Consider the following 25,861-nt stretch of genomic DNA (forward strand, 5'->3'; position numbering starts at 1 on the left):
ACAATTTTGCCACTACTTAGAACTGTACTTTTAAACCTCAGAACTTGAAATCAATTTTATTACATTTTTTTTGTAATTTATTGAACTTAATCTCTCGAACTTAATCCACTTTAAAAACATTCGCTGCACAGATTGTGAGCGAAGCGAAGTCTTATTTACCATTCTTTTTGAAACACTAACTATAACAATCAAAATTTTATTTCAAGTTAGGTGTAAAAGTAGAGAAGCATCCAACATCAATAATCATCATTTATCAATGCACCGTCAACGAAATGGAATGTTCACAATAAGTTGTTTGGGGTGTAGAAAATTATGGTTATTGGTTACAAATTTGTCATGAACAATCATTACATGATTACATTCGATTATCATTTTTGTTAAATGCAGTGTTGACAATACACAAATTAATATCACCACACCACTGTCTCTTGATTGTCCGGTCCAATTGTGCTACTCTGTTCCCGCCCCCATTTATTTTTTTAATTTAACATTCTTCTTTTACATCACCCATTAAAACAAAACTGACTGCAGTGTAATGTTTATCACTCTTTGATATACACTTAATTAACATCGTCCATGTTGTACACGCTTTTTCCTACATAGAGGGTGTCAACAACATTACATGGATGGGAGAATTTAATAATAACAAAATATATTAGCAACAAATAAAAATATAAGATTGCAGAGTTTCACACGACTTAAAAAATATTAATCAAACTGCTATACCGTAAATCTTCTAATAGTAACCCACACTTTAATAGTAATCCTCTTCTAATAGTAACCCACCTTATAAGTCAATATATAATAACCTTATAAGTCAACCTATAATAATAACCCACTACTCACAACAACTTATGATGCAGCCGTATTTTGAAAATAAGGATATAATGCATGTTGATCTCGGGAGTGGGGGGAGGATTGAGTGTTTTTGAGTTTATAAAATAAAGTTAGAGTTCAACCAAATTTGTTTATTCGTACTGTTTTATTATTTTGTTATGAGTTGCTGACCGGAAAAGTTGGGGGTGGGTAATACTATTTTCAGGTGCCTAATTTAAGATTAGTAATAGTAACCCACTACTCTAATAGTAATCCCCTTCTAATAGTAACCCACCCTAAAAAACAATCAAAGAATAATAACCCAGGGTTAGAATTAGATTTACGATAATACAAACTATTCTCTAATAATAAATAAAATAAACTATTCTATTCATAATAATAATGTTTAAAACACATGATATATAAACATAAATAACCTCTGTGTGGATGTGAAATACTTGCTATAGTATAAATAATTGCTTATGAAGTGTCAAATAGAGAAAAAATGTAATTTACATATTTCTTACAAATAATATTATATATTAATAATATTATAATAATTATAATTATTGATTATTTGTTAGGCCTATTCTTTCTTTTGCAATAGTGGTCGTTGATTATACCACACAGAAAAGGTAGTTGCTTGATTGTCTCATATTACATGGTACAATACTCCTCGCTTGGTCATCTCACAACGCAATAGTACTTATTGATTATACCACACAGTAAAGGTAGTTGCTTGATTGTCTCACATTACATGGTACAATACTTGTTTGATCACCTCACTAGGCAATGGTAGTTGTTGATTATACCACACAGTAAAGGTAGTTGCTTGATTGTCTCACATTACATGGTACAATACTCGTTTGACCATCTCACAAGGCAATAGTAGTTGTTGATTATACCACACAGTAAAGGTAGTTGCTTGATTGTCTCATATTACATGGTACAATACTCGTTTGACCATCTCACAAGGCAATAGTAGTTGTTGATTATACCACACAGTAAAGGTAGTTGCTTGATTGTCTCACATTACATGGTACAATACTCGCTTGACCATCCCACAAGGCAATAATAGTTGTTAATTATACCACACAGTAAAGGTAATTGCTTGATTGTCTCACATTACATGGTACAATACTCGTTTGACCATCTCACAAGGCAATAGTAGTTGTTGATTATACCACACAGTAAAGGTAGTTGCTTGATTGTCTCATATTACATGGTACAATACTCGTTTGACCATCTCACAAGGCAATAGTAGTTGTTGATTATACCACACAGTAAAGGTAGTTGCTTGATTGTCTTGCATTACATGGTACAATACTCGCTTGACCATCTCACAAGGCAATAGTAGTTGTTGATTATACCACACAGTAAAGGTAGTTGCTTGATTGTCTCACATTACATGGTACAATACTCATTTGACCATCTCACAAGGCAATAGTAGTTGTTGATTATACCACACAGTAAAGGTAGTTGCTTGATTGTCTCACATTACATGGTACAATACTCGTTTGACCATCTCACAAGGCAATAGTAGTTGTTGATTATACCACACAGTAAAGGTAGTTGCTTGATTGTCTTGCATTACATGGTACAATACTCGTTTGACCATCTCACAAGGCAATAGTAGTTGTTGATTATACCACACAGTAAAGGTAGTTGCTTGATTGTCTCACATTACATGGTACAATACTCATTTGACCATCTCACAAGGCAATAGTAGTTGTTGATTATACCACACAGTAAAGGTAGTTGCTTGATTGTCTCACATTACATGGTACAATACTCTCTTGATCATCTCACAACGCAATAGTAGTTGTTGATTATACCACACAGTAAAGGTAGTTGCTGGATTATCTCACATTACATGGTACAGTACTCTCTTGATCATCTCACAACGCAATAGTAGTTGTTGATTATACCACACAGTAAAGGTAGTTGCTGGATTATCTCACAATACATGGTACAGTACTCTCTTGATCATCTCACAACGCAATAGTAGTCGTTGATTAGATTTCTGAAACAGGAAATAGCGCTGCTTTCATTTTTCAACACAGTAATCGTAATTTCAAACAGTCATAGGACTTTGCTTGATCGCCTCAAACAGCAATGGTAGAGCTTGAATGGATTGAATGTCACATGGCATCATACTTGGTTATGGAGGTGGATCTTCTCATTATAAATCTAAATACAAAAATAACAATATAAATTATAATATAATTAAATTATAAATTATTTTAAACAACATAGACAAATATTTATATGAAAATAGTGTACCTGAAGTTTATTACCATTGAGTTTCTGTAAATTCAACATAGTTGTGAAATTGTTAATACTGTATTGAAAATCTGAAACATACTTATTTTATGCAAATTACCTTGGTCTGTTTTACTGGTACAGTATTTGTAAATTACTGTATTGCGCTTACGGTAAAAATTAGGTCCCACACACACAAATCAAAACAGCAACCTACAGTAGCTGTCTCTCGGAAGTTAACGAGAATCCAGGATGTTTCGGCCCATTTTTAGGCGGGAACAAATGAAATAAATACTATACATTTGAATGGTATTTCTGATGTTCTAAAATGTATTTAAATGTATATTTTCTATTTTGATTTTCATGTTTTTTTCTCTATTGTTCTTTTCATTGTAATTGAGTTTACTTAATGCAAAAAAAATCGATATTCCAATTCTTCCCCAGCTGAAATGTTCCTGGTCCGAAACGTTTTACTACGGTACCGCAAAATGAAGAATGAGACACAAAGGGTAATATACTGTATTGTAATGTAACTGATGTAAATTAGAAGAGAAAAAAACAGGATAGTATTGTACGAAAAATAATATAAATATATAAATAAACAGAAAAATAAGAAATATAAACCAACCATCTAACAAAATCCTCCTAGCCTTTTCCATTCCATTTTTGTCTAAAATGTTCATAAATTTGACCATCTTTGTGAAATCCTTATCAATGATCCCTCTATGTTCAAAGTCACTAATCAAACTCCAGCTGTCTTGATATTTCTCTACCAATGTAGGCTTTTCGTTAAATAACCTAGCAAGTGTTGATACATCATCCTTTCTAATTTCCAATCCCAGTTGATAAATCTTCTGTCTGAAAGATGTCAACATTGATACCACATGATCCTTGATATCTTCTGGAGGTTGATTCTTTACTGTTGACTTGAAGCCAAATTGCTCAGTTATCTTAATTGTGTCATATAGAATAGTAAGATTTGATGGACTCAAATTTCCCGATGCTCTTAAAAACTGCAGTAGATCCCAAACACTTTTAGCTCTCTCCACCTCTACATTAGATATTTTCATATGGTCTTTGTATAAAACTTTCAACATTCCAAGATATCCAAGTCCATCAAACCACTCTGATGTATCATGCAACAGTTGCCGGAAATCATTCTCTGAGATTTCTGCAATACAAACATTAATATATGATACCATCAATATAAGTACTATTAGTAATGATTCTCTTTAAAAATGGTGAGAGGGAGTTCTTCATAAAGAAATTAGTAGAGTATTAGTATTATCCAAATATTATATACTGTATGGTCAATTTAACATACCTTGATTTGAACATCTACGTCTAACATCTATAACAAATAAAATAATAATACATACATTTAAGATATTTAAACAAATGAGACATTTTTATTCATATAATACTGATGAATTAAAATTTTAAAATATGGTAAAATAATTAAACAATTAAGATGAATACAAGTAATCTAATAACCTTGCAATAATGATTTTGCTAGTACTACTACTGGTAAGAGGAATGAAGATATCACAGCTATTAGCAGCATGTTGTAACAATGTATAGATTATCAATAATGATTCTGCTAGTACTACTACTGGTAAGAGGAATAAAGATATCACAGCTAATAGCAGCATGTTGTAACAATGTATAGATTATCAATAATGATTCTGATAGGTACTACTGGTAAGAGGAATGAAGATATATTTAATAATTATTATGTTTTTGTTTAATTACATTACATAATAATCATATTGTTCATTCAGTTTATTGTTTTTTAGTTAAATAATAAATGAAAATAAACTTGTACTGTTATTACTCTTACCTCCAAATAGCAGCTTGTAACGCTTAACATCCATCGTAACAGACTTGCCAGTTTTGGTGCATGTCAACTTCTCGTCCTGGAAATCACCAAGATTTTGAATGTGCTTCTTTTCTGATGTATCACTACATACACCACAAAGTATGCATCTCTCAAATTCAATTCCTCTTCTACCACCATCTTTAGAAGGTTCAAATGACTTCTGAATCGTTAACAAAACCTAAAGATACAAATTGAATGACAAACTGCAATTAACACTATATGACAATAAAAACACACAATGTAGCAAACGTTGTGTTCACTAAACATTTACAATACAATAAAAACCAATAATATAATAACTAAAAAATAGAAGGGGGAGAGGGTTGTTCCCAGAAGAAAAGGGTACTTCTGAGACCGAGTATTTGAACCATAGGCCCCTACTCCCCCTTAATAGTCGGAGATGCGGCGAAGGAAATTTTGTTTAAGGACACCCCTAGATGATATATGCAATGTTTGGCTTGTGCCAAATATTTTTATTTACATATTCTCCCCTCTCCTTACGAGGCATCTTGAGAAGCAATGTCGAAAATACTGCACAAAAAGTTTGAAATGCATCCTCTGTAGTATGTGAAACGATCTATTTTACTAGAGTTTACTAGAGATATCACCTTATGCTGCTTCTGATCATTTCTATTTGATTTTATTTATTTATTTCAACAATATTTTACGAGGATGGTCGAAGGACAACAAAAAATTTATCCGAAAGGATTGTCCAGCATTGACAAATTTCTACTATTTTGCCATTGTGTATACTAACAAACACACAAATATGTCACAAGATTAAAATATTGAACCTCTAAAAAAAGGGCACCTTAAAAATTTAGATCCGCCCTTGGATATATGAAATGATAACAAACCTCTTTACATGCTTCAGAAGAGGGTTCATCATTACTTGTTTCATTACAAGCAGGAGTTCTTTTAATAGTAACCTGGAAAAAGAAGAAAAGTGATGCTTTGATATTTGAATTTATGCTTAGATTAAATTATGACTTATTCACAACAAATTATATGATACAGTACCTTTAACAAGAACTTTCTTTCATCCTCCATAGTCACAAATTTGACAAGAGATAAGGTCACATGATGATCTTGGTTGAAGTAAAGTTCAGCATGATTATATGACAGTATTGGGTCAACACCGTTCTTTTGAAATTTGTTGAGGAAATCAATAATCATATATGGAAACAATACATCTGGCAGATATCCCTTAAAGTCGTAATAGATACTGATAGATTGTGAATCATCAGACACTGGTTTCACCTCACTTGATGTCTTGAAAGCAAGGCGTAGTGGCACAAAGAATGATCGCATTCCAACAGATTCCTGAAATTGTTGATTTGTAAAATAACATTTAGATTTCTTTTAATAAGTAAAGATCATTTCCTGTACATGATAAAAACATCTTTCAGCAGAATTTGTTTGTAAAATTTCACCAATTATGTATCATACCAACACAATTTTTGTTTACACAATCTTGCATGCAAAACATGTTAGAAAAGATAACTGAACAAAACCTACAGTAGATGTACTTACCACATCTTGGCTGCTGGTTGTCTTCCTCTCACAAATAAAACCTAATTGAATCATCAGTGCTACAAGAAACTCAAAATTCTTTCCGTCATCAACTTTACGCTTTTTCCATAATTTTCGCAACAACTTTTCTTCCAGTATGCCCTTGTCAAGTTTATCAAACGCATCGATATACATGGCCGGCTAAAAAACACCACAATTAGCCATACTTAGTATTTTGTGTTTATTAAGTTATCAAGCAATTTAGAATCTGAAGGTATGCACATGTATAAAGACTTGTAGATGCAATAACATGGTTTACATCTAATATACAATATACCCCTCAATGTTAAACTAGGGAAACGGTCAGATATTGCTTTTGATACTACAGCACCTATAGGAATCCACATGTACCTCTATTATTTCTTCTCAGAACACTGCATTAACATTTTCCTGAGAATACTTACTGGAAATTCTGGTGGAACGACCGTCACAAATGTAGTAACAATTTCAACCAGCTGCATCGGATCCAACACCGCTTTATCTTTCAATAATTTGTTGTCAGGCCTGTAAACAATTTCACCAAGATCGTACAAAAAGTTAAGAAGAAAGGATTGTTGTTTTTCATCTGCAATACCATTCTTACTTGCCAGCATTTTGAGCTAAAGAAAAAATTGTTTACTATTGAGATACAAATAAAATATCAAACCAAAGGTAGGTATACATTTACAACATTAGTTTTGTCCTTTACAGCCTGAAATGTTTTGAAATTTACTTGATAACATGTACTGCATACTTTTGGATCTGAAGGAAAACGTCACTCTCAGGATGGGGGAAACGTAATTGCAATTTTTCTCACAGAATGCATTGTCAGTTTTGCAATGCAAATATTCCATAAAAAATACTAGGCCGATGTAATTGCTCTCATGATTTTTTCAGATAGGAAACCATAACAGCATGGATAGGATTATATATTTTGTATTATATTACATTAACATTATTTTACCATTTGAAAATATGACAAAAATATCATCAATATTATTATATAGTACTGTAGTCATATATAATAGTGGGTAGAGTCTTTTGTTTATACTTTTTTAAATACTACTATTTCCAACATATTTCTATTCTGAAAACAAAACATTGAGGAATGATGCCAATTCAATTTACCTCTTCAACTGGACACAAAGAAAAATGTTTTTTTCTCCTTAGATCATGTAGATCACATCGAAAACGCATCCACTTTAAAGGAACTTCTTTCTCTAAAGCAGTCATAAGGTCATCAATAACTTTTTTAAGATCAATAAAGCTCTTATCTGTCGTTTCTTGGCTGTTTTCAACGGCAAAATATATGTTGTACACATGTGTTATAAACTCTTTCTGTTTAAGTGCATCTCGAATCTTTTTAAAGGCCTTCTTTGTCTGGTTGTAAACAATTTAAATAAATGAAAACGCATTGGATAATAAAAACTGTCATTTCTTTTAATTAATATCTAAATACTTTAAGTTCTGGAGTACTGTATAGAATACATTCATATAAGAACTTTTGATATGAATGTATTCGATACAGTACTCTAGTAGCTAGTTTCTTTACATTAGCTTTTAGAACAGAAATGTATACTTAATTGATTGCTAATTTTAATAATGCAAGTATTAACCTCATCATTTTGTTCCTTTTCAGTCTCACCAAGCTTACCCTTATGTGTGCCCACAATAAGGATAGTTGGTTTGTGAACTTCATTCTCTTCATCTTCTTCCACAATACGACTATGAGAATAAACTGACAGGATGTAAGATAATATGAACTGGAGATTGGTCCAATGATGTTTACACTTTTTCTGTAAAAAAAAAAAAGATTAGTTTAAATTACATTTTATCTTTGTTCAATTGAAATTAAATGAAAAGTAAATGATTTCTAACCACAATTATAATAAAAATGGTTAGGTTTCAAATATGTAAATTTATGCAGCTCATTTGGAAGGTATGAAATAAAACTCTTTGCATAATAAAATGCATAACATATATAGCAAAATACTTACTCCATTAGCATCAATATAAATAGCAGGTTCATCAAGGTCTACACTTAGATCGAACACTACAATATAAAGTGCTTGTAATGTCATGAACATCTGCAAAAACATAATTTGTTTGTTATTCAAATATTTGATTAATAGGTCTAATAAATAAAGTAAAAAGTATTATTCTATTCTGTAGGTTGTCTTTTGATAAACTGCGTTTATACATTTACTATTGACACTCTTTTTATCAAAGCATTTTTCTAGTAAAAATCCATATAACAATGTGGTTAAAATCAGTTATGATTGAAAACAGGACTAACTGAAAATACATTTTTTGTTAAAGTAGGCAGAGAAAATTTGTAATAACATTTTATATAAGCAGTACCATGGAAAGATGTTTGCGATTACTGAATGGAAAAGTTAAACATTGGTCATACCATTATGTTAGTATATACAAAGACACACCTGGCTGTGTACAAAGTATTTAAACAATGTCAATATAATATTAACTTCAAATACATATATTATAACTTACGCGATGTATACCATGGTAAATTAATTGACCCCCATGGTCCCAAATGTTAAATGTTTCTTCCAAGGTCTCCTCCTTATTTTCCTCAAGTTTCTTGATTACATCTTTATCTAACTGCTGATCTGTATCAATTGGAATAGCTTCAGTAGCTGTATCAGTACCTGTAGTGGAAACAAGTTTCTTGGTCACTCTCAACACACGCAAACAGGCATCATTATTTTAATCATTTTAAAAGTACAATTAACATATTGCTATAGTTGTTCTGATCATCATCACTGTTGTAATTGTCATTATCCTCATTGCAGTCTTCATGATTATTGTTACACTGAGTCGTCATCATCATTGTTATTAGGGACTTTTAGATTTTCACGTTGACTATGTCGACTGCTAACCTATTACGTCATTTTTATGATATGCGCATGCGCTAGACGACTGGCAAATTTTAGCATTTTGACGTTCGCTCTCTGACGTGAGTACCAGTGGACGTATGACGTCATAACACTGCAAAAGTTTACCAAAATCATGGCCGAAAATGTCGCTATGATTTTCTGAGAATGTAGTAAAGTGCATTTCAGTCAGATTATATTTCCAAAGTGAATTATTGATTTGTATTGGTTATTTTAAATAAAGCTTTTATTAATACAGGTTATGACCTGGGTCTTATCACAGCCTTCATTTAAAAAAATTAAGGATCTAGGCTAGGCCTAAGCTACACACTTAGCCTGACCTAAGCTTGTGTAATTCCACCGGCCCAGCACCACGGACGAGCGCTACTAAAGAGATTACAAGGTCAGATCCCAAGGTCATTACGTCATACATTCACTGGTATGTCAACGTACTTACTCTAAATGTTTAACAGTCGACTATGACCCTATGTGGACATGACCGTCGTGTGCATGTTCACTCAATGTAAAAGTCCCTAATATCATTGGAGTTTTAGTTGTCATTGAGATAAAAAAGTATGACTGTCACCGTAATTGTTACACTAGATAGGTTGTCTTACCTTCAACTCTGATCACATAATTGTTATTATTTTATAGTTCTTAGGCTATTTTAAATGGGAAAATCTAATTAATTCTAACTATGAACTTAATATGACATTGCAAACTCATAATTTCAAGACTTATTTATTAGTGTTTTGATTACAAAAAGATTAGAATTTAAGGGAAAGTTACATACCATCACTTTTATAATCATTTTTGTAATCATCCTTGTTGTCATCATCATCTGTAGGTGGTTTCATGTCGATCTGACACATAAAATAAAAAACAATAAATGGATATACAAAAGAAATAAATGTTGTTTATCCAAAGTCTACAATTAATAAAACAATTAATATTATTTAATCTCATAAGCAAAACCAAATTATTTTTTAGAATTGGATTATAAAATGATTGAAAAAGAAAACGAAATAAAATAGCTCCTTATTACGCCTCATTGATTCATTTAAACAAGAAGCATCCTGTAAGTGACTGGTTTGCAACAGTATAAATGTCCTGTAGGTACTAATATTGTATTCATTGTATGTATTTATTACACTATTACTGACATACGCTTACAGTTTTCTTTGCTCTCAGTTTGTCAGTGACAATTTTTGTATACTGTTTTGAAGGATTACCTGTAGAAAAGAAAGTGTATACATATTATTTCAGGACATACATTGATACGTAACTATACTTTGGACAACTTTAAAACTTATTGATTAACTAATTGTAAAATTACAATTACACTGTAAATCATCAAACATTGTAACATAGCTTGGGTGTTAAGAGATCATAGAGTAAAAATTGTAAAGCATAATGTATGCCCTATGTGAAAATATGATGACACCATACTACGGTTGTATGCATTTATTGAATTCCATTCCATGTCTCCATTTCATTGTGGGCTTGTTTGTGTCTATGATAATGAGATAGATAAATAATGTTACATAGCCTATGATGATGGGAAGAGTTATATGCTAATTTTTATTTATGTTTACCACTATCAGCTTTAGCCTCTTTCCATGTTGTGCTTACAGTCCTAATCACGGCAATGCCATCTGTAACTTTATGTTCTTCCTCAAATCTGAGATATATATAATAATTTGAGACCAACAATGAATGTCATTCATTTTTAGTGCTGTAAAATTCAATTTTCTCCTTTAATTATAGACACCGGTAGTAGTTAGAAATCATTTCAATAGTCTTAATATTAATTATACATTTAAATCTGTTATTTAGTCAATTTGAATCTTCTTTAAAATACAAACAAAACAAATTGAATTCTATTATCTATAGAGAATTTGATGTCATTAGTAGTTACGTACATGAATTTTGTAATGACCATTTTACTGCCCAACTAGTACTTACATCTTTCCTAGACAAGCATTGATGAGGCATGTTTTACCCACTCCTTCCTGTCCAATCACCTTAAGCATTCCAAGATTAACTTTGACGGATCCTCCTTTCAAAGCTTCATTGTATGCATCCTGAAATTCTAATTCACGAGCAGCAGTAATTAATTTTAATATTTAAATTAAAATTCACAACTTGACAAAACTCTTGAATTGTCATATGGTATGTTAATTTTTTTTTAATTTTCAATGGTATAAGGTTATATAAGGCATGGTCAGGCTCTGTTCCAGTCCTACCAAAACATGCCCAAACTATGTGCCCACTGTTCCCAGACATTAGTTCTCCATTATATGTGCAAGCTAAAAGCATCAACACAGGGTAGAAACTATATGTGAAATCTAATTTTTTGTTTTGTAAATTAATAAAAAAAAATGTTTAACTTAATAGTGCTTGTACAGTATATGCATAGTATGTTTGCGTTTACATTTGATGGACAATACAATGTTGATGAGATTATTTAAACATCAATTTTCAAAATTTTCAATGACAAAATTACTTTAAAAGTATGATTTATTGATGAAAATGCAAATACCCTGGTAAAAATCGCATCAACAACATCTGCTGGTAGTTTATTCCAGTAGTTTATGACTCGATAGGTGAACAAATTTTTCCGGGATTCCGAGACCTTTTTTCATAGTTTTATAGCTTATATTATGACCTTAATGTTTGAAAAATCTAACCATTTTGAATTTCTTAAGAACCTTTTTTCATAGATGGTTTGTATAGCTTGAATGTATGACTTTGATGTTTGAAAAATGTAACACCATGTGGAATTACTAAGAACCATTTATTTAGTCTGGTAAACAACTTTTTTACTTTGTTGTTGGGTATAATGCAAATTAATAATCTTATACAAGCGCTTTGTGGTGAAAGTTAGTTGAACTCCTCTGTTAGGGCTCCCTCTTCTAAGACGACTTCCCTAAGAAGGGAATCAGTTCTTGAGTCTCAAAGATGTCCCCTTAATAGGTGATCCTTTCCTGTATTAATTGACCTAAATAATAAATTATTATTTCCAAATATAGCAGGAAATGGAAGTGTGGGGGTGGGGGGTGGTTCTTATTTAGATAATCGACAAACTGTATAAAATACCTTGATTTGGATAATTTATTGGTTGTGGATTCTGAAGTTTTTCATTTACAAAATGATAGAGCGGGTCTTCCATTTCTTTCAGCGCTTGTAGAAAACTTGGAAATGCTCTTGGCCCTCTTGTCGGCAAAGTGTCGAGAAAATACTCATTCTTTTTCATTTTTGTTGGTTTGGAAACTATGATCTCAGAATCTTCAGTTGTCATTACACTATCCTGTATCATGTATTGTATCAACATATCTGTTGGTAAATCTGACACTAACCGCACTCTGTTACTAAGTAGAAGATATTTGTGCTGCTCGTCCATTATGAGAATATTTTTTTGAAATCTGTAAAAACAATTTAAAAAGAAAACTCTTGCTAATACTAGCCTAGATTGAGTATAGTATTAGTAAAAGTTCATCAGTTAATATTATTATACTTTAGTTAGGCCTAGTAGTAGTAGTAGGCTAGATTTATTTAGCTAGGGCTAGCTAGTACTACTAATACGATACTACCTACCAGATTTAGGGCTTACATTTTTTTTAAATAGAATATTCGATTTGTACAATTTCACTCAGACCAGAAGCACTCCACTGCCTTTTTACTTTATACTATATTATAGTTTATTTAGTGATTAAAACTCGTAAGAGAGGGGCCTACCTAGCCCTGCTTTGTAGCGGCGCTATAACTGTGGTTTCTTATTATTTAGGTGGCCTAGCTATGCTAAAACAAATTTAAAAGGCTAGGCCTAGTAGGTAGGCCTTGGTGTCGTGGAAAGGGAGTATGGTCGAAGCGGCCGCCAACCAAAGGGGCCGCCAGTTTAATATCGTCATTTGTATGGAACGCCGTGTGCGCTTTAATCTTGGATTGTTGTAGTCGACGACATGGCCTATAGCGAGTTGAGTTACAGCTCTTCTTTAATATTTCTATAACAAGTTGTATAATAAGTTTGCCGGCCGTTAAATCAATGTATATTTTATATGTATTTTAATATTAACTTACATGAGTATACATTAATAATTTACGTACGGTATTGTCGAATCTTTATATCTCATTTACCTACTATCGAATCGTTATACAGTATTGCGTTAATAATTTACGTACGGTATTGTCGAATCTTTATATATCATTTACATACTATTGAATCGTTATTATACAATATTGTATTAATAGTTTGCGTACGGTATTGCCGAATCTTTATATCTCGTTTACCTACTATCGAATCTTTATACAGTATTGCAATAATAATTTACGTACGGTATTGCCGAATCTTTATATCTCATTTACCTACTATCGAATCGTTATACAGTATTGCGTTAATAATTTACGTACGGTATTGTCGAATCTTTATATCCCATTTACATACTATCGAATCTTGGTTTTTATTATTAGTAATAGGGTGTGTTCTACATTAAGTGTTATTCCATACATTGTTTGTGTTTTCAATAAAGCCACGTGGGGACGAAAACGCCAGAGGAACGCGCACCTTCTACAGCACTATTGCTGGTCGCCAGTCGAGTTATTAGCAAAAATTCGCGTAATTAATTACCGTACCGTACAGACACTTGCATCTTATATTAGTATTTAAAACTCATTTTAAATTGATTTATATATCTGAAGGTATAAAATTATGTATATTGTAAAAAAAATTAGAAAGAAATTATGAACACTACTATAGTATAGTTACTTTACTGATTAATTAATATACAATAACAAAACTATATAGGGCCTATTGTGATATACTTTATTGAAAAAATGTATATAATTCTTAATAATTGGCTTATTATATATTATATTAATATACAATACAAACACCACAATGAATGTTATTGACTTTATTATTAAACATATATATCATTTATTTAAAATCATTTAGTTAAAATAAGTAGGCTAATCATCGATTCGCCATTTCGTTTCAAAGAACGTATCACATTCAATCTGTAAAATAAAGAGAATAAATTACATTACAATAATGTAGATTGTTATTTACGTCCGAGTAAAGAAAACCTGTCGAAACAATGACAATCAAAGATTACAAACCAACGACAATCAAAGAGCACACGGCGTTCCATACAAATTGCCGTTATTGAACTAGCGGCCGCTTTCATTGGCGGCCGCTTCGACCGTAATCCGTGTTAAAGTACCTTGTTACAACCGCTAATGTAGAAAACGCCAGCTAAACAACCAAGGTGGCTAATATTAATTTTTTCTTTTGCTCATAAAACACCTGAACATGGGCCTATTGAGCTGATTTATGTTTTATAAAAAAGACATTTTCATGCACCTTCATATGATATGCATCATGTTAAGAATAATTTTTAATTTATACAAAAATAATAAATTAATTAATTTTAATTATTTTTCAAAAAAATTAATACTTTTCAAAAAAAAATTTTAATTATAGCATATTTAAAATATATACATCTTTCTGCCAAAGGATTTGAAGATTAAAGTCATTGTTGGGTTACAATTAACTATTATTACCTAATTAAAATACAGATTTTTCTCCTACTATACCTAAAAGTGTATATACAATTATCTCCTCAATGGAAATAGCTAAATAAGAAATTCAAAGTAACACATGATTGATGAATTCAGAATAGCTTGGACTGGTCCATTATTTGTAATAGGTAGATATTGTAAATTAATTACTTTTTTCTATTATTTGACTTTAGATATTACTATTATTTTTATTATTTTTTTATTGTTTTTATAGTTTTAATATACTGTTAAAAAAGTGTAGTATTCAATCCAAATAAATACAGTACAATTTAGCTTATACTCTGTACAAAGTAAATTAATGGACAAGTCCAAATCTGTTGCAGTTGAGTTATGCTAATGACCTACATGTGCACTCAACTGTGAATTGTGCTGAGTTTTATGCAAGCTAGGAACTACCTTTGCCACCTTATTTTAAAGCTCAGGTACAGGCATGAATTTTAAATATAATATTTGGTTAATTGTACATAAATCAAATATTTGTAACAGAAATCAAGACGAAAAAACATGAATTTCCCTTAATATGGCCAAATACAAAATTTAGCAAAATTCTTCCATAAAAACCAGGAAGACTTTTTTTCAGTAGTTAGGTAGTTAACCTAATGTAATAACATGTCTGGTGACTCCCTAGAAGGTGAAAAAAGATAGTGGATATACGGTGGATAATTTTTGCTATAGCATGAAAATAAAAAGCTGAAGTTGAATAAAAATACCAGAAATGTAATATTCAAGTTATATTACCTATATTTAGTTATCTGATAACATTTTTTACCGCACCGTTTATTTTTCATAGCTTTTTAAAATGCCTCTCTATTTACAAAATTTGTGTACAAAAGAATAGAGATTTTACTGTGTAATTTGAACTATCCCCCCACTGATAAGAAAGTGCTTATTTTCAACAAGCTCGTGTAACACAAATAAAATCCCAAAAATTGTGAAACATAGGGGAAACTATAGATCGATAATTATTGGAATGTATGATCAATAGAAATGTTTTGCCCGCACCTGGCCTTTAATGTAGAACAATCCACCGCTAGTGTAGTAAAACCTCCAACTAGAAACACCAACAGCTTATGTAGTAAATAAAAATCAACACCAGCTATGTAGAACGGTCAACAGCTAATGTAGTAACGAAAATTGCCTCACAGCTGCTAATGTAGTTACTATTGCCAGCTAATGTAGAAAATATTATATATTTTACAAAGCTATTGTCTAAATCATGTGCAAATTGATCTCTCTACTTAGCTATCAGTCTATCCACTTTTATAAACATCATCCGTCGGGGATACATATTCGCATACTTCTGAATAATGGCATCGTAATTAAGTTTAATGTCCTGATGAACAAACATCAATATTAATGCAGTTAGTCGATCTTCCGTCATGGTACTTCGAAGATCATTTTTTACAATCTTCAGAGCTGAATTTACTCTACTGATGCACTGGTTGCAGGGATAGTATCAAAATACGCAATGTTTTAGAGTACATTTGGAAACATCTTTTCGGTAAATTTCAAACACACAATCTCCAATGTTTTGGAAAGACTATCGTGACTGTCTTTTTCATACTTCCAGAACCTTCCAGTTAGAAATCTCTTGTGTAAATGAGTATTTATAAGGCATCACAGATTTGAAGTATTCGAAAATTTCTCCTGTGCGCTCTTTGTCTAGGCTAATAAGATTCTTGGGAATTAGGCTCATTGCCTTCACAGCACAGTGTTGTCCAGAAAAACGGGTTCTGAATTGGTCATTCATAGAGTTAATAAATGGGATGAATACAGAACGAGGAAAATATTTTTCTGGTGTCTTCGATTCCACATTAGAACGCAGGGTTTGGCGTGATGCCACCCTCGGCATGGAAATTATAGCTCCGGCTTCAGTATCCATTTCAGTACACTTTTTAAATATTTCTCGGAATTCTGACGTCGCTTCCTTTCGCACTTCTTCAAGTTTTGTTTGGATTCTCTCGACTTTTTTATAAGCTTTCATTATTTCTATGGAACTACCTTGCAATAGAGACGCCAGTCTTTGAGTGTAACCAAACAAATGTGCACATGTCTGAAACGCAACTATGAATTTCAAGCTTCTAAACCTGATGCCTCTTGAATGCTTTTTGTATCAAATCGGTTCTCAGTGTCATCATTTAGCTCTATACTATCCAGGCAGTCGAGAACTGGTTTGTAAAGATCTTGAAGGTCACCAAATGCTGTGTGCCTCGCTACCCATCTGGTCTGGCATAATGGTTTGATTTTTGATTTGTTGTGTTTTTGACTGCTGTTAGCAACTATATCCTCCAGCTTACGTTGACGTTTTGGTGAGTACTTGAAGAATGTCCTCAGACTTTACATATTGCATGTCATATTAAGTACTTCGGGAACAGTAGATGCTCTTGATAAGCAGAGATTAAGCTGGTGTGATGCACAATAAAAATATACTGCTCTATGATTTCCAGTGAGTAGCTGAAATTGTTTGGCTGCCCCGCTGTACGGCCCCCACATATTTCCAGCACCATCAAATGTCTGTGAGGTACACAAAGCAGGATCAAGGCCAACCCTACTTTATCGTATCCACGATATATTTGGCAATCGTAAGTCCTTTTGTATTTTCACATTTAACGAATTTAACAAAAAGAGTCGCTCCACTGGTGAATTATTCTCTGTATATCGCACTACTATGCCAAGTTGTTCCCGTGCACTGACGATACACTGGATAGTTCCTAATTTCAGTCTGTTACAGTATTAATTTTAAGAATTTTGTTAAGGAACATACTACACTAATTGTGCTTCATATTTTCATATTCATACCGGTAATTTTTTTAAAAACATTTGACGTTTTTAACATGTATGAAATCTATCTCCAGCAGGATCAATTACAGGACAATTGTTCTTGTCTTATATGTGATGATTTTTATGTATAAATAAATGATCATAATGTAAAGAAAAATAAATTAGAAACATTTTAATTTATTCGTACTGTTTTATTATTTTTCTATGATTTGCTGACCGGAAAAGTTGGGGTGGGTTACTATTTTCAGGTGCCTAATTTAAGATTAGTAATAATAACCCACTACTCCAATAGTAATCCCCCTCCCCCCCCCCCCCCCCACTTCTAATAGTAACCCACCCTAAAAAACAATCAAAAAATAATAACCCAGGGTTACAATTAGAAGATTTACGGAATCAATTAGTTTAAACATGCTATAGACTATTGTAGCCCAAATATCAAATTACACTTTTAATATTGCAAACATTTCCAAATTGATCAACTTGTAGTATATAACCATGTATCAATTAGTTTAAACTAATTAATCCATGCTATAATATATAGACTATTGTAGCCCAAATATCAAATTACACTATTATTTATAATAATAACAGCAACCGGGAATCCACAAAATGTTAGGATTCAGCCAAGTAGCCTTTTTTGCAATTAAAATCTCATTACACGGAATCTCTTCGATGTTATAGAACACACTTCTCGTAGGCGTGTTGAATATGCGTGTAATAGCGTGTTGTATAAACGCGCCCTTAGGTGCAACAGCCTGACAAATTGATATGGTAACACTATTAAAAACAAGTATATCATCAGAACGTTAACATACGTTATGTTATATCTATTTTCAAACGTTTTAAAATCAAAAACTCATCAGCATCATTTTTTCATTCTTAACTTTCATCCTTATAATTATCCAATTTTGAATTGAGAATCCAGGATTTGATGTCAACAATTTCGCTACCTCTTTTTTGCCTGCAAAATGAGAAAAACAAAAATGCAATTATTCTATCATCTCTTACAGATGTATTTGTCCTAAATTTGTCCTATTTTGATGTCACATAACAGCTATCCACTTGGAATCGAGAAATTGAATATTTGCGACCAACAACCGGCCCATATTTTATAACTACTGTAGTACTGTACTTGTTCAAAAATAACACTATATTGATCTCTTTCCCTTTAATGTTCAACAATATTCCAATTAAAATGCTTAAATACAGAAGTATAGGCCTACAGGTACATATGACAACCTCAGACATCCATCCTATATTAGACTGGGTTCCAGCCCGTAAATTTTGGCACATATGGCGTTTTATACGTATAATATAATACTCTGCATGCCCGCAAACATCCGATAAGAATGACGTAGGTTATCATACCATATGTGCCAAATTATTTATCTTTACTATTTACGGGCTGGAACCCAGTCTAATCATATATATGCACTGCTCTTTAACCAATTGAATGCTCTTTGGCATGTGAAGAACGAACCTTTTTAAATATAAACTTACCTGTGAGATCATCATGGTTGTATAGGTCATCTCCTATAGTAGTAAACAAAAACAATTTATAACATTAATATTTTATACATTTTCGTTCTTGATACATTGTACATTTGTGTTTTCAAATGTTTTGCTGCTAATATTGTAGTAGACTTACCTGATGTTGTGGCAATTTCTAGTTGTCCATAACTATCAGCATCATCTGCTGATAAACAACAATAAAATGTTAAGAATGTAATGTGAATGAATCTAATTTGTGTCTGATAAGTGCCATTTCCGGCATCTACAGTTGCACAACTATTAAACATTTCTTATGACACAGGGACAGATTGGAATGGAAAATGGGACATGGATTAATTAATTTTAACACTAAAAAAGAACTTCATAGAAAGAGTCAATCTTAATTTCACCTCACCTCAGCACCAGCTGGTATAGATTTTTATTACTAATGTTTTATAAGCTTACCTGTGATGTTTTCTTCTTCTTTAAAAGTTTCATCTGCTGATCAATAATAAATGAAAAGTTAACAATTTAATATATTCCTAATATCTATCTGTACATTAAGTACTTTGATTGCACTGATTGCATTGAAGAACTTAAGATCTACCATAACATTTTTTTCCTTGTTTAGAAGCAACAAATATATGGTCTTGATTTTATGGCACTCTGGAATTGTCTCTTCTATTAGCAAAAGAAGTATTCTCATTTTACATACTTTGTTTATAAACTATATTAAAGCTTACCTGTAAAAGTATTCATTTCTACTTCTAGGCTTCTGGGTTATCTCCTATAGAAAAACACAATAAAATAATTAATTAAAAAAAATTAAGTTTTCTTATTCTTCTTACCTGTACAAGTGTTGCCACTTGTTAATTTGACAAAATTTGCTGATTTTTCAATTACCTACTGGCAGAACAGGTAAGTAAAAGATATGTACTGTGTGGGTAATAAGCTGTACGGACTATATAAAGGGCAGGAAATATTTTGAGATAATCTAGGTTTTGGCGAGATTCTGGTTTTTAAGGTGTTTATGCTTTGTGAGAGTGAAGTTTGCATTGTACCAGCAACAATGCCTATTTTTTTAAAAAAAAGATGTGCCGTGTTTAAAACGTTTTCACCCGCAACTACAGCAATTGCATTATAATTCTTCAAGGTTGATATGTCCTTGGCTATTGGCTGTTCTTGTGGCCTCGAAGTCTCTGCTGCCTGCTTTTTATTTTGGGCATATACCGCATCACATGCTTGTGCATATCTAGCACTTTCCTGATCTCCTGTGATTTGTGATCATTATCTGATATTAAAAACAATCCACTTAATATGTTCCCTTATAGAAGTATTTTAACACAACTTGTTATTAAGTTGCAAAATACTGAAATTAAAGACTGCCTGAACCCAAAACAAGTAAGTGCCAGACAAAAAGCCTAAGGAAAAGCCTAGAATATTATATTTATCCTTGTTTGACCAATGTTTGACCAATATTTATCCAATTGTTCTGGAGGTTGTCTTTAATTTGAGGTGATTTATACAGCCGATGAAATCAAATTTGAAAGTAGTCTGTAATTGGATTTTTATGGGAGTGACTTGTAGGTACTTTTGGCTAGTCTTCAACATAAGTTGCTCTTAGAGTGGATACGATAGTCTACAATTGAAGATGCTTTTAAAATTGGGGTAGGGGGAAGTATTAATAGAAGGTAGTGGGTTAAATAGAGGGAGACCTGCATTGAAAATTTGAAATGGACTGTAGTCTTCAAAAAGAAGTTGCTCTTAGATTGGATACGTCACTAGTCTACAATTGATGGTGATTTTTGAATTATAATGCAGTATTAAATAGAAGATGGATGGTTAATTAGAGAGAGAACTGCATTGACAATTTGAAAATGACTTATAATTAATTAAAAAATCACCAACCTTGGAATCCAGATGTTCTGCAATATCCGTTGTAAAATCTTCAATTAGATTAAACTGAACATTAAATTTCTCCAAAACTTTTACTGTTGATCTGCAATTGATATGTGGAAAACACCCTCAATGACAGAAAACTCTGTTGAGTTGATACCTTCTAGCGTGGATGAGTTGGAATAAACAATGCTGAATTCAAAGAAGTAACCACTTCCCGACAGATTAATGGCAAGATCAGTGAAGTTGGCCCAGCCATGGATTATATCTACAGTGTTGTTGCTGACGAGCTCTGCATCAGATACTCCTGGGCATTTTGTAGTCGACGACATGGCCTATAGCGAGTTGAGTTACAGCTCTTCTTTAATATTTCTATAACAAGTTGTATAATAAGTTTGCCGGCCGTTAAATCAATGTATATTTTATATGTATTTTAATATTAACTTACATGAGTATACATTAATAATTTACGTACGGTATTGTCGAATCTTTATATCTCATTTACCTACTATCGAATCGTTATACAGTATTGCGTTAATAATTTACGTACGGTATTGTCGAATCTTTATATATCATTTACATACTATTGAATCGTTATTATACAATATTGTATTAATAGTTTGCGTACGGTATTGCCGAATCTTTATATCTCGTTTACCTACTATCGAATCTTTATACAGTATTGCAATAATAATTTACGTACGGTATTGCCGAATCTTTATATCTCATTTACCTACTATCGAATCGTTATACAGTATTGCGTTAATAATTTACGTACGGTATTGTCGAATCTTTATATCCCATTTACATACTATCGAATCTTGGTTTTTATTATTAGTAATAGGGTGTGTTCTACATTAAGTGTTATTCCATACATTGTTTGTGTTTTCAATAAAGCCACGTGGGGACGAAAACGCCAGAGGAACGCGCACCTTCTACAGCACTATTGCTGGTCGCCAGTCGAGTTATTAGCAAAAATTCGCGTAATTAATTACCGTACCGTACAGACACTTGCATCTTATATTAGTATTTAAAACTCATTTTAAATTGATTTATATATCTGAAGGTATAAAATTATGTATATTGTAAAAAAAATTAGAAAGAAATTATGAACACTACTATAGTATAGTTACTTTACTGATTAATTAATATACAATAACAAAACTATATAGGGCCTATTGTGATATACTTTATTGAAAAAATGTATATAATTCTTAATAATTGGCTTATTATATATTATATTAATATACAATACAAACACCACAATGAATGTTATTGACTTTATTATTAAACATATATATCATTTATTTAAAATCATTTAGTTAAAATAAGTAGGCTAATCATCGATTCGCCATTTCGTTTCAAAGAACGTATCACATTCAATCTGTAAAATAAAGAGAATAAATTACATTACAATAATGTAGATTGTTATTTACGTCCGAGTAAAGAAAACCTGTCGAAACAATGACAATCAAAGATTACAAACCAACGACAATCAAAGAGCACACGGCGTTCCATACAAATTGCCGTTATTGAACTAGCGGCCGCTTTCATTGGCGGCCGCTTCGACCGTAATCCGTGTTAAAGTACCTTGTTACAACCGCTAATGTAGAAAACGCCAGCTAAACAACCAAGGTGGCTAATATTAATTTTTTCTTTTGCTCATAAAACACCTGAACATGGGCCTATTGAGCTGATTTATGTTTTATAAAAAAGACATTTTCATGCACCTTCATATGATATGCATCATGTTAAGAATAATTTTTAATTTATACAAAAATAATAAATTAATTAATTTTAATTATTTTTCAAAAAAATTAATACTTTTCAAAAAAAAATTTTAATTATAGCATATTTAAAATATATACATCTTTCTGCCAAAGGATTTGAAGATTAAAGTCATTGTTGGGTTACAATTAACTATTATTACCTAATTAAAATACAGATTTTTCTCCTACTATACCTAAAAGTGTATATACAATTATCTCCTCAATGGAAATAGCTAAATAAGAAATTCAAAGTAACACATGATTGATGAATTCAGAATAGCTTGGACTGGTCCATTATTTGTAATAGGTAGATATTGTAAATTAATTACTTTTTTCTATTATTTGACTTTAGATATTACTATTATTTTTATTATTTTTTTATTGTTTTTATAGTTTTAATATACTGTTAAAAAAGTGTAGTATTCAATCCAAATAAATACAGTACAATTTAGCTTATACTCTGTACAAAGTAAATTAATGGACAAGTCCAAATCTGTTGCAGTTGAGTTATGCTAATGACCTACATGTGCACTCAACTGTGAATTGTGCTGAGTTTTATGCAAGCTAGGAACTACCTTTGCCACCTTATTTTAAAGCTCAGGTACAGGCATGAATTTTAAATATAATATTTGGTTAATTGTACATAAATCAAATATTTGTAACAGAAATCAAGACGAAAAAACATGAATTTCCCTTAATATGGCCAAATACAAAATTTAGCAAAATTCTTCCATAAAAACCAGGAAGACTTTTTTTCAGTAGTTAGGTAGTTAACCTAATGTAATAACATGTCTGGTGACTCCCTAGAAGGTGAAAAAAGATAGTGGATATACGGTGGATAATTTTTGCTATAGCATGAAAATAAAAAGCTGAAGTTGAATAAAAATACCAGAAATGTAATATTCAAGTTATATTACCTATATTTAGTTATCTGATAACATTTTTTACCGCACCGTTTATTTTTCATAGCTTTTTAAAATGCCTCTCTATTTACAAAATTTGTGTACAAAAGAATAGAGATTTTACTGTGTAATTTGAACTATCCCCCCACTGATAAGAAAGTGCTTATTTTCAACAAGCTCGTGTAACACAAATAAAATCCCAAAAATTGTGAAACATAGGGGAAACTATAGATCGATAATTATTGGAATGTATGATCAATAGAAATGTTTTGCCCGCACCTGGCCTTTAATGTAGAACAATCCACCGCTAGTGTAGTAAAACCTCCAACTAGAAACACCAACAGCTTATGTAGTAAATAAAAATCAACACCAGCTATGTAGAACGGTCAACAGCTAATGTAGTAACGAAAATTGCCTCACAGCTGCTAATGTAGTTACTATTGCCAGCTAATGTAGAAAATATTATATATTTTACAAAGCTATTGTCTAAATCATGTGCAAATTGATCTCTCTACTTAGCTATCAGTCTATCCACTTTTATAAACATCATCCGTCGGGGATACATATTCGCATACTTCTGAATAATGGCATCGTAATTAAGTTTAATGTCCTGATGAACAAACATCAATATTAATGCAGTTAGTCGATCTTCCGTCATGGTACTTCGAAGATCATTTTTTACAATCTTCAGAGCTGAATTTACTCTACTGATGCACTGGTTGCAGGGATAGTATCAAAATACGCAATGTTTTAGAGTACATTTGGAAACATCTTTTCGGTAAATTTCAAACACACAATCTCCAATGTTTTGGAAAGACTATCGTGACTGTCTTTTTCATACTTCCAGAACCTTCCAGTTAGAAATCTCTTGTGTAAATGAGTATTTATAAGGCATCACAGATTTGAAGTATTCGAAAATTTCTCCTGTGCGCTCTTTGTCTAGGCTAATAAGATTCTTGGGAATTAGGCTCATTGCCTTCACAGCACAGTGTTGTCCAGAAAAACGGGTTCTGAATTGGTCATTCATAGAGTTAATAAATGGGATGAATACAGAACGAGGAAAATATTTTTCTGGTGTCTTCGATTCCACATTAGAACGCAGGGTTTGGCGTGATGCCACCCTCGGCATGGAAATTATAGCTCCGGCTTCAGTATCCATTTCAGTACACTTTTTAAATATTTCTCGGAATTCTGACGTCGCTTCCTTTCGCACTTCTTCAAGTTTTGTTTGGATTCTCTCGACTTTTTTATAAGCTTTCATTATTTCTATGGAACTACCTTGCAATAGAGACGCCAGTCTTTGAGTGTAACCAAACAAATGTGCACATGTCTGAAACGCAACTATGAATTTCAAGCTTCTAAACCTGATGCCTCTTGAATGCTTTTTGTATCAAATCGGTTCTCAGTGTCATCATTTAGCTCTATACTATCCAGGCAGTCGAGAACTGGTTTGTAAAGATCTTGAAGGTCACCAAATGCTGTGTGCCTCGCTACCCATCTGGTCTGGCATAATGGTTTGATTTTTGATTTGTTGTGTTTTTGACTGCTGTTAGCAACTATATCCTCCAGCTTACGTTGACGTTTTGGTGAGTACTTGAAGAATGTCCTCAGACTTTACATATTGCATGTCATATTAAGTACTTCGGGAACAGTAGATGCTCTTGATAAGCAGAGATTAAGCTGGTGTGATGCACAATAAAAATATACTGCTCTATGATTTCCAGTGAGTAGCTGAAATTGTTTGGCTGCCCCGCTGTACGGCCCCCACATATTTCCAGCACCATCAAATGTCTGTGAGGTACACAAAGCAGGATCAAGGCCAACCCTACTTTATCGTATCCACGATATATTTGGCAATCGTAAGTCCTTTTGTATTTTCACATTTAACGAATTTAACAAAAAGAGTCGCTCCACTGGTGAATTATTCTCTGTATATCGCACTACTATGCCAAGTTGTTCCCGTGCACTGACGATACACTGGATAGTTCCTAATTTCAGTCTGTTACAGTATTAATTTTAAGAATTTTGTTAAGGAACATA

At 32.1% G+C, this 25,861-nt stretch overlaps 1 protein-coding gene across 1 annotated transcript; it reads right to left on the reverse strand.

The window, feature by feature from the left end:
• Positions 1–1,498: 1,498 nt before the first annotated feature.
• LOC144850507 (uncharacterized) lies at positions 1,499–12,805 on the reverse strand. The gene is made up of 17 exons (XM_078707790.1): positions 12,502–12,805; positions 11,368–11,494; positions 10,998–11,083; positions 10,570–10,634; positions 10,196–10,265; positions 9,020–9,204; positions 8,506–8,595; positions 8,125–8,304; positions 7,637–7,888; positions 6,934–7,128; positions 6,491–6,670; positions 5,978–6,280; positions 5,815–5,886; positions 4,919–5,135; positions 4,403–4,429; positions 3,707–4,249; positions 1,499–3,006 (listed from the first exon to the last, which is right to left on the reverse strand). The coding sequence occupies exons 1-17, from the start codon at positions 12,803–12,805 to the stop codon at positions 2,999–3,001; spliced, it is 2,904 nt and encodes a 967-aa protein (XP_078563916.1). The 3' UTR covers positions 1,499–2,998.
• Positions 12,806–25,861: the final 13,056 nt, after the last annotated feature.

This window comes from Antedon bifida, chromosome 8, assembly GCF_963402885.1.
Source record: "Antedon bifida chromosome 8, ecAntBifi1.1, whole genome shotgun sequence".
NCBI lineage: Eukaryota > Metazoa > Echinodermata > Crinoidea > Comatulida > Antedonidae > Antedon > Antedon bifida.